The sequence below is a fragment of the Anopheles coluzzii genome, chromosome 2 (genome assembly GCF_943734685.1).
Source record: "Anopheles coluzzii chromosome 2, AcolN3, whole genome shotgun sequence".
NCBI lineage: Eukaryota > Metazoa > Arthropoda > Insecta > Diptera > Culicidae > Anopheles > Anopheles coluzzii.
The window spans coordinates 37,724,642-37,739,465 of record NC_064670.1 but is presented as its reverse complement, the minus strand read 5'-3'; the positions used below and the strand labels follow the sequence as shown (position 1 = coordinate 37,739,465).

The 14,824-nt window shown below is 46.4% G+C and overlaps 1 protein-coding gene across 7 annotated transcripts in view; it reads right to left on the bottom strand.

Annotated features, from left to right (window-relative positions):
• LOC120947648 (uncharacterized) overlaps window positions 1–14,824 on the bottom strand; it is a 155,116-nt gene that overhangs the window by 103,894 nt on the left and 36,398 nt on the right. Inside the window, exons 1-2 of one of the 7 annotated variants that reach the window (XM_049605657.1) lie at window positions 13,719–13,920; window positions 7,428–7,987 (exon numbers count right to left, since the gene is read on the bottom strand). The exons of 1 other annotated variant lie outside the window; for it this stretch is intronic. In XM_049605657.1, coding sequence (XP_049461614.1) covers window positions 7,428–7,938 — 511 coding nt within the window. In that variant the 5' untranslated portion in view covers window positions 7,939–7,987; window positions 13,719–13,920. Of the gene's footprint in view, window positions 1–7,427; window positions 8,144–13,654; window positions 13,921–14,824 lie in introns of those variants that run through there. 5 more of the 7 variants (XM_049605655.1, XM_049605654.1, XM_049605656.1 and 2 more) reach the window with 5 other exon arrangements.

Sequence of the window (14,824 nt, the reverse complement as noted above, 5' to 3'; positions counted from 1 at the left end):
TTTCGATTGATTAAAGTAAATTCAGTTTTCGCTTTGCATGTGACCGTTTGTATTGAACGGGAAGGGGTGCTGTCCCCTTTCCAGCGGCAATCCTGTCCTAATCATGATAATTTTCTGTTCAGGTTTTCGGTCGGTTGATAGCATTGGAATCATAATTAAATCATCCATTAGCAATGCACTAGTTTTGTGTTTTAGAGATTGTACAATCTTTTGAAGGCTGTAGGAGCAACGCAACGTAAGAATATGGTGAAAACATATTCTTTAGATGATTTTGTGATCGAGTAAAACTTTTGTTTCAATAAACCATACATTAAGTATTTTTCTAATTATGATACGCAATTTCTTCAATATTGTTTATATCAGCAAAACAATTATTATACTTTATTATTTTCTGATAGTAATATCTCTCAACGACACAATTAGCTTGTACCGGGTCATGTGTGTGATTGAATCATGCTATGACTCTGCTAACATTGGAGCAAACACAATCGGTTGTATGCAATCCAATTTGCATCCATCATCCCCTTTCAGCCTCCGCAACACTACTCTCGATTAGTCAGAAGCTCGAGCAAAATCCTTCTTCCCCTGAGTGCTCGCACCACCCGCAAACGTAATGAAAATATAAAGAGAGATTTAATACACCCCTCAAACAGCCTGTTGATGGACGACGATGCGCTTCATGAGCTCGGTACAAACGGAACGTTGCAGAACGATCATCATCAACATCATCATCACAACCGCTCCAAGGGTGCGAGAGAGAGATAGAGAGACAAGAGAAAGATTCGGTCCTGCGTCTGCCAAATGTCCAAACTGGCCATGCTCAAGAGTACGCTATTGCTGACGCCCCGGTCAGCCCCGCAAAAGCATACAACCAAAATATTTCAAAGCCCTGACCATGCAGCTATGTGGGAACGAAATGCGAAATAGAATCACTTGCACCGAAGGCGTGTGGCGTGGCAATGGAACATAACTGTCGCGCTGGATGGTGGTGGTGAGAAGCATGGTGGAAGAATTATGTGTATTCAATTAAGTCTCGACCGCGGGTCATTTCGGTCAACGGCTCAAAGGAATGTCATCGTACACACACACGGCACACGGACACGACACTGGGCTACGTTCGTTTCGTTCGTGCCTCATGCTTTGGTGATGATTGAAGCTGACGAATTGGACGGGGACCTCGGGTGGTTACTCGTTTTGCTCGTGCAAGCAACATTGCAGAGCAAACGGTTGAGGTTCGGTGGTGCGTGTTGCTACGATGACCGAGGTAACCGAGATGTTCATTTGTCGTGTATGACGGCGGTATAATTGCTTGGTCACTAGGAAAATGTGCCATTGTGTATTACTGTGCACTGTGTCGCAGTCGAGCACCGGCTGGAAGCACTGTATGAAGTTGTTCATTTAGGCACCACTTGAACCTTGTTTGACGAATCGATGGCATGGAACGAACGAAGGAAGGGAAGACGGGACGAATGAGTGTTTGCGTACAATTGTGTCCTTATTTTACTCGATTTTTCGTTGCTGGTGGGTGTTGCTGATGAATCACGATCTAACAAGAACATAACAATTCGATTATACCAGTATTTCTCTTTTTTAAACTCTACAATTTACTAAACAACGTGTAGACAAAGCATTTAATGTATCATAGCTTTTGTTACAGTTTCAATAACTTTTTATAGAATCTAATATTTAACAGAAACCTCACGGTAAAAGTTCCGGGAAAGGACACAATCACTCCGTCTACGCGAAAGTTTGTTCAAAATTCCGAGATTATTCACCCTTCCACACACACACACGCGCGCAGGATAAGTTCATCCTGGCCGGCAGGCCGTTCCCGATGCTGGTGTCACTTTGCATCGAGCAATTTCAACTTTATCGAGCTCTTTAGTTGATTAAACATTTGCCTCCACCAAACCCGGGTAACCCGTTCAGCTCGTACCGTGCCGAGCGTGCGGAGAGTTTCCGAGTTTCCCCCGTGGGAAGGAAGTAAAAAAGCCCCTCAAATGCAATCACCCGTCACCGTAGTGCTTTAATTGATTCTTTAATCTGCAAAGTTGATAATTGAAAACGAAATCCCGCTTCCAAAGGCACCCGTGGTGGTGACGCGCGTCGCGATCGTTGCACAAACTTGTATTGTTTCTCTTTTTTTGTTTCGTACTCTCTTTCGTACGCTCTGTCAGTGTCACCCTTTTCTGCCCTCACGGGGGAACACACACTTTCGAGCGAAAACGATCAACTTTTTATTCGTTCCACCGGCAACGCATCGATTTTTCCATCCGAAAAGTGTCCGTTTGTGAAGTATATTTTTTTAATGCTCAAGTTTCATTCACCGTATCACAAACTTTGCCGTAGCGAGTGCTATTGTTCCAGCCGGACGATCTCTTCAGTAGCGACGAAAGTGGCATCGATGCGGATGCGAATCTTAACATTGCAGACAAACCAAACCTCCACAACAATTGCTCGGTCGACTCGGCGGCCCTTTCGCAACCACACAAAAAGGGTCCGATTGCGTTACGAAGCGATCGGGTGGTCAATATACATAATTAGTCCATTTCCGCCTGTATCCAACAATGGTACGAAGGAGAGGTTTGCATCCTCCAACCGCACGGCATAAAAGGGAGCTCCAAGTAATGGAAACTAATTTCGCCATTTTTCTCATTTTTATCACCTTCCACTCGTGCGCTCGCGTTAAAGTTAGTCGGAGGGAGAAAAATCCCACCAAACGCCAAAATCAAAGTGCGTTCAAAGTGTTTCCAGCAATTTTGGAGCAATATTTTCCGGTTTCCCTTCCTGCTTCGCTGCTCACAAACCTGCCCTCACTGCCCCCCTCCCCGCACGGAGTGTGTTTTTCACACATCGCACCGAACGGCGGGGCGCGTATTTTTTCCATCCCATTGATGCCTCAATCTGCCATTAAAATTATCATAAATTCTGGCAGGATTTTCCAAATGCTTTTACCGCGTCCGGACGTTGTCTCCTTCTTCCTCGCCTTCCGTCGCACGATTACTGTCCACTTCACCTGGTAAAATGCCAGACACGCGCACGCTTGCAGGAGGTAAGCCTGGTGGTGGAATGCGAAAACAGTATCCACACTCCCAGGGCACACATTCCCGCCTGGCACGCTTTCCGTGGGAAGGTGAAACGGGAGGGGATGTATGGATAAGTACTCGACGACAAACGGTTGACACTGAGTTTTTATCCATCTGCGGGAGGCTTTTGTGCAGGACCGCGCTACGAAAACCCAAACGACAATGATGATGATGATGATGATGATGATGATTTTGAGGACACGCTTTTCCCCCGGGGGCCCTCACTGATTGCCCTAATGACATTACGCTTTTTCCTTTTGTTTCGATATTTCCTACCCACCCAAAAGTTCGATTTCCGGCCGGTCGGTTCAATGGTCACGCAGTAGTCGTTTTTGTTTGCACGCCCTCCCACCGCACACCGCATCCGTCGCATGGTTTGTGGCTTGCGGTTCCGGAGTGCTCCTATTTTGGCGTTCTTTTCCTGGGAGACTTTGCACTTCTTTGTGCGTGGTGAACTATAAGTTTGTCCTCTTGCCGGTCTTACCACAAAACGGCAGATAAGTTCTCCGTTCCCTGGGCAACGATCGTAACGGTACGATTGAAGCTTGAATTCGCTTCAAGATTGGGTGGAAAGGAGGCAGCTGCTTCTGTTTTTGTACCAGGGTTGTTGTTGTTTTTTTTTATGACAGTAGGCACAAGAGGGGAAGCAAAGTAAAGCGAATTGTCGTAAATATTTGACATTTTTCCTCACCCGACGGCTTTTGTTTGAGTTGGAGACGCTGGTCTGGTGAAAGTTAACTGTGTGGAATATGTAAGTGTTCGAGCCCCTGCGAAGAAATGGAAAAGTGAAAGTTGCATCTGTCTGCTTCGTTCGTTTGACCAAGCGTAAGGAAATCAATTGTAGCTCGTTTGATAGCTTCGTAGGGGAGAGACGAGTGTGGATTGTGGAGAGTGGATCGATTTATTTTGTCGTGGGAAGAGCTTTTATCAGAAGCTTTCTGTTTGCTCACATAAGTCACGCAGTGCTATAGAGCTGTTAAAGATATCGATTGCAAGCAAGCAAAAATGCTTTTTTTTATTTGATCTGTATGTAAAAACTTTCTTCACGCTGGATTATGTATCGAAATAATGGAAAAGCAATAATCGGACATGAAATTAGAATCAGTGACTAAAATCAATAACATTTTTGGAATTTTATATTAGTTTAGAGTATAGAGTAGTTTAATAATTTGAAGAAACATCCTCAAAAAGCCAATTAATTTTTCATCTTTAATAGTTTAATTAAAATAAAAATAAAAAAAGCCTTTTTTGCTCTCCTTAATCAAGCAAGGTTCAGATAGTATTTAGAGCAACATGACAACATGCAACGTAGTGGCATTATTTGGTCCAATACAACGAGAACAATAAGAAGAAACATGCTCCCAGCTGGACCTTAACCCTTCGCCCATGCGCTCCTTTTGCTTGAATCAGCGCAGCCGTATGTTGCACTCTTTCGTCAAAAAGCATAATGCATGCATCGATGCGTTCCTATTTAAAGAGTTCGCAATCAATCTAACCATTGTCCTTTGGCAAGCGTGTTGTGTAACGTATGAAGCAATTTCACACTTCAGCTAGTATGATTTGCGTGTCAACAATTGTACCAAATGTGCAGCAGACCGATAAATTTACTCAGCAGGAGAAATAAATAAATCATGCAGCGCATATGTTTCGATACTTTTTGCCGCAACCGAGGACGACTTTTGTGCAGGTTTAATGGGTTTCACGTAATAGGTACGGTTATTCACTTTTACTAATATTTCGTACCTTTGCAATTTCTTGTTGGCATTTGGTGACTTACTTTTGTTAAGACATGAGTTAACAATCTAGTTCAAACAAAAAAAAGGTCTACAAATACAATCTACAAAGTCATTAAATGAAATCAGTTTTAAACAAAATTAGTAAGTCTGCTCTTCATTTCTAGTTAAGAAGAGACTCATCAATTTGACTATAAACGAGCTCAATTTTATTTTTTGCAATAGAAAACCATTGAATACAACTAAATTTTGGGGAAAATAGAAAAACCTAGTTCTATCATTTTCATTCCGTTATCCATTTTAAGATGTAATAATCTTGTGACCCTTCTCTGCTTAAGACATATTTTCACGATTTGCAACATCCTAAAACAACTGTTCTGTAACGGTTCATTGTGGTTCTAATGGAGTAATCTTTTTTGCTTTGTAACTGACCATGGTTTGTCTGCAAAAATTCAAAGCATACACCTTTCCACTGACGCTTCACACTCGTTCTCGGCCTGGCAAACAGATACCAGACCAGCCTGACCGACCTCATCGCCGTGAGTGAGAGGGAAACTTTGATCTCAGCTCCATTTTCCGTTGTTCCAAGCTGGACCTTACATAAAATAAACCCGTCCAGAACAGAAACCGCCACCAGCACCGGGCGAGAACATCAGGTGTAGTAAGAAGGTGGGCAAAAAAAAGGTTAGCCATTCGAACGCAACCTTTCCAGGAGCATAACCCGACCTTTTTTATATGACGAAGCATCGTAAGGCCACACTTTTGCTGGCTGGTGGTGGCTCTTTGCACATATATTCACACTCGATAAAGCCGACTAAAAATGTGGAGGTTTCCAAGGCCGGCCTTTTACCACCTGTAAATGGATCCCGGGTCTGATATCCCGCTTCACATTGAAGGCTTTCCCGTGCAGGCCCACAAACTTGCAAACTTTTCCACGTGCGACAGAGAAGGGTAGGGAGCGACAAAAAGACAAAACAACACCGCATAAACCTTCGCCGCTACCCGAGAAGCATCATCCGAAGGTGTCCAACTATGAGAAACCCGTGTGAGGGTGAAAAGTGAGCAAATAACCGAAACGAATGACCCATAAACATTCGAACGGTATAATTCATAAAAATAATCGTTCGCAACACCCTATTTTGCTCGACGTCCTCTCTTCGGCTTTTTCAAAGGTGGCAAGGTGAGAAAATGCACGTATTAAAAATAGATGAAATATGATACCCAGTTCCGGGTCCTTTTTTGCCCCGACGCTCCTGCCAGCATAACAAATGTGCGTGCGTGGTGGGATACGGGCTGGTCAAGTTTACAAGGTGGGTAACAAATGTTGGCGAGGGTTTCGTAAAATAAAAAAAAACATAGTTCCGAATTGGTTTATTATTTGATTTAGCTTAAATTTCATTTCCCGCTGAAAACCATCAATTGTAGTAGAATGTAATTTAACAATTGAAAAGCACGGAACTGTTAACCGGTAACTGGTGTAGATTGTAAATTAAATTAAGTAATAAAAGTGTGTAGCGAACCTTACTTAATAACTCGTTTAGTTGTTTGGAATTGAATTTTCCTAAATTTACACCACGTATTCATGAATAAGCTGTTATGACAGGAGGAGTGGTTTCGGCAATGATGATAAAATTGCAAGAATATTAAGAAGCGTTAAGTACACATTTGCATTGCCTTTATTCGATTTTATAATCGAACATTATGGTACATAATCAATATTTTGACATAAAAGATTAAACTGTTTTATCTTGAATTAGAATAATAAACATTGTAACACTACTTTACTGTTTGTAAAATAAGTAAACCACTAGCTTTCTATTGTAATTTATTTATTAGGAAAGTAAAAGCTACATATGAAATAGTTTTTTTAACGATTGATTGTATCAAATAAATGACAAAAATGATTTGTAGAGAAATTATCGTCAAATTTGCATATTCTTCTTCTTACCATAGCAGGATAGTCAGTCCTACGTATGGGGGCACGGTCTATTCGGGGCTTGAACCCATGAACTTTGCATATTATATTACAGATATTACGCTGCGTGTCATAGCCATGGGAATACATATACATGTGTTCATTCAAATATTATTAAAATGGTCAATATCAGATGTTGACCACAAAAACCTCAAGACTTCTTTTGTTAAATTGTAACAACAACAATTCTTTGTAGGTCAGTACAATGACAAGGATTCCAAGCAGGATTCTTGAAACTATAAATCCCTTAAGAAATCTGGCCCCTGTTTTTTCCTTTCCTTCAATCAACTTTTTATTATTTTAACGACACTTGAAAAGGATGCAGAGGTAATTATGTTTTTTTTTAAGTTTAAATAAAAGTTTTATATAAATTTAATGTTAAACCAGTTACACGCACTCTTTAATAACAATCAATCGATTTAATCTACGCAATTAAACGTTACACTGTAGCATCTACGTGTAAAAACTACCGTGGATGACATTAAAAACTTAACGTATTGTTCTGTATGTTCACATTGCACAGTTTTCTCTTAATCCTTAAGTGTTCCCTTATAATAATTTTGCTCAAATTCTCTATAAACTCCCCCTTGGAATGTCGCGCTGTTTTTGCTTCCCTTTCCCATTTAAACTCACCCGAATAGCCGATATGCATCGGCCGAGAGGATGACAGTTGACTACCGGATCCCGTGCCGATCAGGCCACCTCCCAGCTCGTTCCCGACCGCTGTCGAGCCGCCGGCCCCGGTGCCACCACCGATCAAGCCGCCGCCCCCGATCCCGCTCTGGCCGGTCTGGAACGAGGAGGAGGTGGAAATGGTCGTCGTCGGGTAGGCCGGCCCCGGTACCGGGTCTGGGTCGGGCATCGGTGGATACACTGGATCGCAGCATTCTCGCTCCGGGAACTCGCTCCCACTAACACCGGTCGTACTCGGCCCGTGGCGCACCTCGAGCGCCGGTCCCAGCAGTGCAACGAGCAGCACTGCTGCCCCTAGCGACATCCGTGGCCCGTGACCAGCTCTTGTCCTTGCGGGACGCCGCCCTGTGCTGTGCTCATACTTCGCCTCGACCGTACCGTCACGCTTCTGGTCCGTTGCCGCGGATGCCGCTGGCCGCTGCTGCCGGTTGACGTTACATTTGGATCTCATTTTCCGCGCAGCTTCTTCACTCGACGCTTGCACATTCTACCACAGCAAACTGAAATGAGCTTTGCACACACACACACATACACTTCTTGAGCTAGGCTTTAGGATTTAACTTTCCTTTTTCACAAACACTCCCCACTGTTGCTCTCCACACGGTTACGCTCTGTACAACCACAAACGAAACGCTCACACTTTGCTATCGCGTACACTGGAAAACGCAGACAAACGATGACGATTGGACCTTCCCGGTAATGGTGGAGGCACAACGGCGTGGAAATCTAGCCAACCGGACCCACACTCCGGTGCTTCGGGGCGAGGTCAGAGGCTCGCAGGTCGATAGGATAAAAATAAAAGCTCGGCTCGGCCAGCCCATTACCATTACGGGAGGGGTGAAAGTTAATTAATAGAACGGGCGGACCGAAGAACGCGTATGTTCGGCCATTCGTCCACGCGCCGAAACCTTCGAAAACCTGCCTCGGAAGAAACTCAGCGGGAAAGCAATAACCTTTCTTTGGAACGGTTCCAACCACTAGTGCAAGGGGGGGTTTGCTGCTGAACAGAACGACCGCCTCAAGGTTAACCCAAAAGCTCCCGAAACGTGAAGCAGCATAACGTTGGGAGCAGTATGGCAGCGCATTAAAAATAATATTCCACCGCCCGTGCTGACAGTTTTGCTGCTCTTACTTCCTCCCTTTCCTCCCTTTCCATCAATTCCAAATTTGTACGCTGCTACGTCATTCGCAGGACCCCGGGTGTTTGGGGATCAACCCTTGTGCTCATTACACTTAACAAACACATGCACCCCAGATCGTGCGCTGGTGTGATCGGAGCATGGGCCCGAACACAGCCGTGTGGCCGGCGGGTGGTAACACTAATGGTAACGCGAACGGAAGAACCGACCGTATAACTTTTACGTTGATTGCAGCTGGACTTCCTCCCACACCTTTCGTTGGAAGGTCACCGCACGGCCCAGCCCCGCCACGGACCAACTGCCGCTGGTTCTGCCGTGTTGCTCAAACCGAAGAGAATGGCACCAAATTGCCCCATGACTGGCAGGATGGGGTCAGATCTGCAGAAATGATAGTTTGTATTTTTGTTTCATTTTTTAACTGTTGTGTTTGGCTCCCCCCAACCAACTGGCCGGAGGCAGAATACACACACACAGCAGCAGCAGCAGCTTCTGTGCCATTTCTAAACGCTTCAAGCACACTTCAATAAACCGCCGACTAAATTGGTTTGCGAATATGAAAAACAGCTCGTCAGAAGTTGACACACACCGAGGAAGAAAGGGAGGGTGCGAAAGAAGGAAAGCGACAAAAAAACACACTTCTCTGACAGCTCCAGGTCAGTCGGCCAGATGGGCGGTAGGTGGGCTGAAAAGCTACCTAATTTCCCAACAAAACCGGCACCACCACACGCTCCCTAGCTCTCTCTTCCTCTTTCTCTCTGTCGCTCGTCAGGCTGTTTTTATTTCGTCACTATGGCCAACCGCCCCCGGCTTGCCGTTGAATGATAAACGCATTTAATGGAGTGAAACTTTAATGAAGCACGGACAATCTTTCCAGCCGGCAAGAGGGGAAAGGCAGTGGGTTTGCGGACGAAAAAAAAACCCAAACAAACAAAAAATCACACATCCAAACGCTACCTATCGCACATCACCCGACCGAAAAACCCCCTCGACTTGGGCGCCTGTACACATTGGCTGACAATACCGCAGACACTACCGAAACCGACATCGGGTGGAGGGCTGTGCAACGATGTACGTGAGGCACATTGTGCGTCAATGCAATATGCTTTGGGTTGGGCCCGTCCACCCGTCCGTCCACCCGGTGGCCCGGGCTGACCTGCATTTCGGTACGGGCGAGGGGAACTCACCTAGGCACACTACCGGGGGAGGGGGGGGCCGGGGCCGGGGCCGGGTTTTCTGAGGCCGGCAAATTGGCCACATTTTGTGGAAACACACCACACTGCGGGGAATATCAAAATCAACCTCAACCCAGCCTAGGCAGCCAGCGCGCACAATGAGCACGGCAAACGGGCGCGGGGCTGGATGGCCAGAGTGGTTCGCAATTTTGTGGGTAGTTTGTTTTTATGTGCTGATGGGAAAGCCTCGATAGGTAATGGTGGCGCACTGGGTGCTTGCAACTATACCGTCGGAATCACACGCACATAAAAAGAGATACAAAGAGGGATATAGAAAGAGAGCGAGAGAGAGAGAGAGAGAGAGAGAGAGAGAGAGAGGGGGGGGAGGACTGTGTGAATGTGTGCGTGTGTCTTTTTTATAGTTCAGGTCCCCAACATAACATAAAGCTACAAAAAGCGTTGGAAAATGTGTGTGAAAATCGTTGCACATCCTCTCGGTGGACAAATGGAAATGAAATATGGTCACACATTGCCATCGATAAGCTTGCCAGGAAATGCACTTAAGCGCACACACACACAGGCATTACACACTTAAAACACTGGAGACCTTAGCGTTTACTTGTTTTTGGTGCAAATGCACGAATTTGCTCATAGAAAGCATCATTAGAATGACCTTCATTTTGTCGTTCCATTTAAAAAAGCTCTCATCTAAAAACCACTTCAAAAATATTTCGCGATTTTTTGTTTCTGCATAAAAATACACTTTAAAACGTTTCGTTTCAGCACGCTGTGTCAATTAGCTGTGTTTTTCTTCTGTCCGCCACGGAATTGTTTATTAGATTTTCTTCCTGAAAAATCTGAACCTCTCGCCGTTTTTTCTACTCCACTAACACTACGCTACATCAGCGCGCTAGACTTTATTATTCCCCGTGGACGGTGATGACTCTAGTCTAGCACAAAACCAAAAAAAAAAAAACGATTGATGCATTCGTATTCGTTCTGCTAGCTACTTGCACTGATCTCACCAGTATTGGCAGCAGATTGTTCCGCTGACGAACTGTTAGACAGTGTTGCACTGCACGCCTCGGACTGTCATTAGAAATCCCTTCAGATCTTTTGCTCCGTGTGCTCCGTGGCCGTACACGCAGCTCGATTAAAACGATAGTTGCGCTCCGTTGCACACACTGCCCCAGTCGCACTTGCTCGCTGCTGACAAAAACGCCTCTTCCGATGGCACTGCATTACCCGGGATGATGTTTTTTTGTTGCTTTCCTTGCTTCTTCACTAAAATACCGATACAAACACTACGCCTGGGCCAACGTTGCAAAGGACGAACTTTCGCGTCCACCGATCCGGTACCGGTTTAATCGACTCTGCCATCAGCAGCAACCCAACCGGGGAACCGGGGCTGAATGACAAGCGCCTGGTGAGCGAATGTAATTTTCACGCCATGCCACGAGACTAGCGCCCGAAGGGAAAATGTCGTTCCGGGGCAATGCAGCTATGCAGCGTGCAGAAGAAGCAGCGCCACTAATTCGACGATTGACTCGATTGATCTTCGATTCGCGCCGTGCTCGTGTGCGGACCGATACCGTGTGCTGGGACGTAAATCAAAAATGAGTTAACCATCAATCCGCTCGGCGATACAGCGTCCGCGAGCTTTGTGGGATGAAGTGTGCGCACACACACACACACAAAAATAGCCGTACAACACGTTGTTTGATCGTTGATGCCATCGGTCCAGTCCCGTTGACACTCAATTAGTTTCCCGTTGAACGTTGGAACGCGCAAAAAGCAGCAACACACAAAACACTCTCCCCCCCCCCCCCCCCCCCCCCCCACAAAAAAGCACAAACTCTGGCGACGCTGATTTAATGGCGCGCTTTCGAAGTTTTTCTTTCCGTAAAACAAAATGCGATTTGGCGTGTCGCTTGGCCTCAACATTGCTACACGACAAAGGGGCGGAAGTTTTGCCCTCTCAAAAACTTTGCTCTATTTTTTAACTTAATTTTCATGATTTTACCGCTTGTTGCAAATCCAAAGGCAGACCCGAAGGGGGGCCAAAAACAGCCACCAGACCAGAAATCGAGAAAACTAGCGAGCTGCTTTAAATACGCCGCCAGCAGCATAGCAACGCAGCCCTGCTGTGTTTACTGTGGCTTCAATGCCGCACGAGCGCCAACGGTTCGCGGAGGCTTGGATCGTGGTTCGGCAGGCCCCGAAAAGTTCAAATTAGAATAATAAACTAATTATCTTCGACGAGCACGAAACGGCCGCCTTCGGTGCCGTAGGGCACGGCCGACACGCCAACCGCCTGGCGGTAGTACGTACGCGTTGGAAAAAGGTGACGGTTCGTCCTTGGCGGAAGCACCCGTGCACGGAGCGCGCCAAGTGTCAAAGCAACGACGCGCGCCAAGAGGTGTTACGGAGCCAACGCAGCGTCGGGTGGCATTTCGCACTTCCTCTCGCTGTAGTCCTTGCTCCCTTTCTCCATTTCCACGTGGCTCTTCGTCCGTAATGTCATTCGCACCGATCGCCCTCCATCGATCTAATCTCGTTCCGATGCAATCCTTCAAGAATGCAATTAAAATTCCTCCCCACTGCTGCACGACCATCCAAAGGGCGAAAGTGCGTGGAGTAATTTATTCTTCACACTCTGGCATTTTCTCACTAATACACGCACACACACAGATACCCACACTTTGCGCCCACACACACACACGCATACCATTCAGGTGCATGAAATTGCATTTACTGCAAAGGCGAAGGAAGGACAACTCAATCATCATGGCGTCCCCACTGGGAAGGGAAGGCGGTTGCATCAAACGATTCGACGAAGGTGTCACTCAGAAGGTGCGAATCGAAGATGGTTTTCGATCGTGAAATACCTCACCGTGTGTGTGTGTGTGCGTGTTCGTTGCCCACTCCACCTATCCGACTCTTGTTGGTCGTTCGACTGTAGGGAAGGGTGAGTTTTGCGTGCGAAAAGGCACATCCACAGGGTGCCACGCAGAGGGTCTCCCACTCGGCACGCGAAAATGTTCTCGAACACACACCAAATTGAGCGAAGCACAGTCGTGCATGTGTGTGTGTGTTATTGTGTGAGTCATACGTGTTTCTTTTTTGTGTTTTTGTTATGCCGAGGGCTTGGCTTCAGACCTTCGTGAGTCCTACTTATTTGCCAGCTACGGGAGCAGTAAAGGGAGCAGACTGAGCGCGTTCTGGTGGAAAGAGAAACATTTCAACACTATGGGTAGTAAAATCGTTGCTACTACTGACAAGTAAACTGCTTTACATTGAACTTTTTTGTCGCAAAATCCATGTTTTTGGCTGTGGAGCGACGCCTTTAGATGGCAACAAACCGTGTTTGCATTGCCTTCTTTTGCTTATTATATTGTATTTTGGGGGAAAAACATATTTGGAAGAATAAGAAACCACCCAATGTCCATTTCCCAATTCACTGCACTGTCCTTCGTTACCGCATAACGATGTCGAAAATCACAACAACCCATTAAGCGAGCCTCTCGATTTGTGTGTGCATCACCAGCAATAACCACCCCAAGCAACCTTAACCGTTCCACATTTTGCTTCACTGCGGTTCGGATTAATAGTAATTATCTCGCTGCCCGCACGTACGAAACATCACTTGGCAACGAAACGCCATTCCACCAAATGCGAGATTGCCCTTGCCACAAACACACTGCACTTGCACTTTGAACCATGCCCGCGTCACCCTTTCCTCTCGCTTTCCTCTCCGTAACGAATTGCGTGGACTGCACCACTCGACCCAATGCACCGCCTGACGGGAGGGTGCAGCCAATTGCAGGTGGATGCACCAGGGCAAAGGAGCACACACTGAAAGTGGACCAGGGCACCGTTGACCGTAGGCCGAAGCAATGATTGCAAAACTGGCCACTCACACGCTACAGCGCCAGTACGGACGGGCGACTTTTTTTTGGCTCACGTCCTTTGGAACGGTCCTTTCGCAACTGACTGCAAACCGACGGCCGCTCGTTCGCGTGGTACGTGGACCCTTTTTCCTTCGGGTTGATACTCGTCAGCAACCCTCCTTCTTCCTCTTCCCACCCTACGCACACAACCACACATACACACACACACACACCCGTACTGTCGGCACCTGATCGCACCAAAACAAACGTTCGGCTGTTCGGGTGCTGTGGTTTTGCCTTGGCTGTGCTTCGGTGGTTACGCACAGTAGGGGAAAAATAAGCCGTCCCAGCAAGGCTGTAGAAGGTTGCAGCGCGAAACCAAAACAAGTCCCGAACGAAGCCGAAGCGGTTGCCACGAAGTCGGAGAGCTTTTCCATACGCTTTCAACACAGCAGCAGCGGCGGCTGGCAGCTGGAGCTTGCATTTCCCCGCTTTTCGCTTGGGGGAGGCGATGAAAGCTTTGCACCGTGGAAGTGCAGGCGAGACGGACGGATTTTCTATCGGGCAAAACGGGACAAACCGAGCATGGTGCGAGCTCGTGCTGTACTAAAACGGTCACGACAATTACACTGCTAAATATTGTTGAATGGAATTGATGGTGCCCCGACGTGATGGTGAAGGTTAGCGGCAGGAACGAGAGAGGAAAATTCGATAAAGATTCGAGGTCTGCGTGGCCCAGGCATCGAGCCCGCTGTGAAACGGCATGGTATGGAAATGGTGGAGGTGCGATAAGACAAAACTTGACCCCATCCATCATACCTGAAAGGTTGACTGGCTAAGTGTGGAGTGTTTTGGTTGGAATAGAACGCCTAATTGAGATGAAGAATGAAAGTTTAACCGCTATTAATATCTTCCCAGTTCAAGAACGGTACATTTACGGAAAGTGCATTTGGAATGGATTTCTTGAACAACGTGCTTGTAGATAGCGTCTGTTGCTTCCCTTTATTGAGTTCTTCCAATGGTGTTCTGTCTAAGTTCTTCTCGTCTGGAACATCCTGTGAGTGTTGGTCCAGATTTTTACTGTGGACATGCCTCCGAACAATGTCTTAATACAGGGTGATTGATGGAAATGTTAT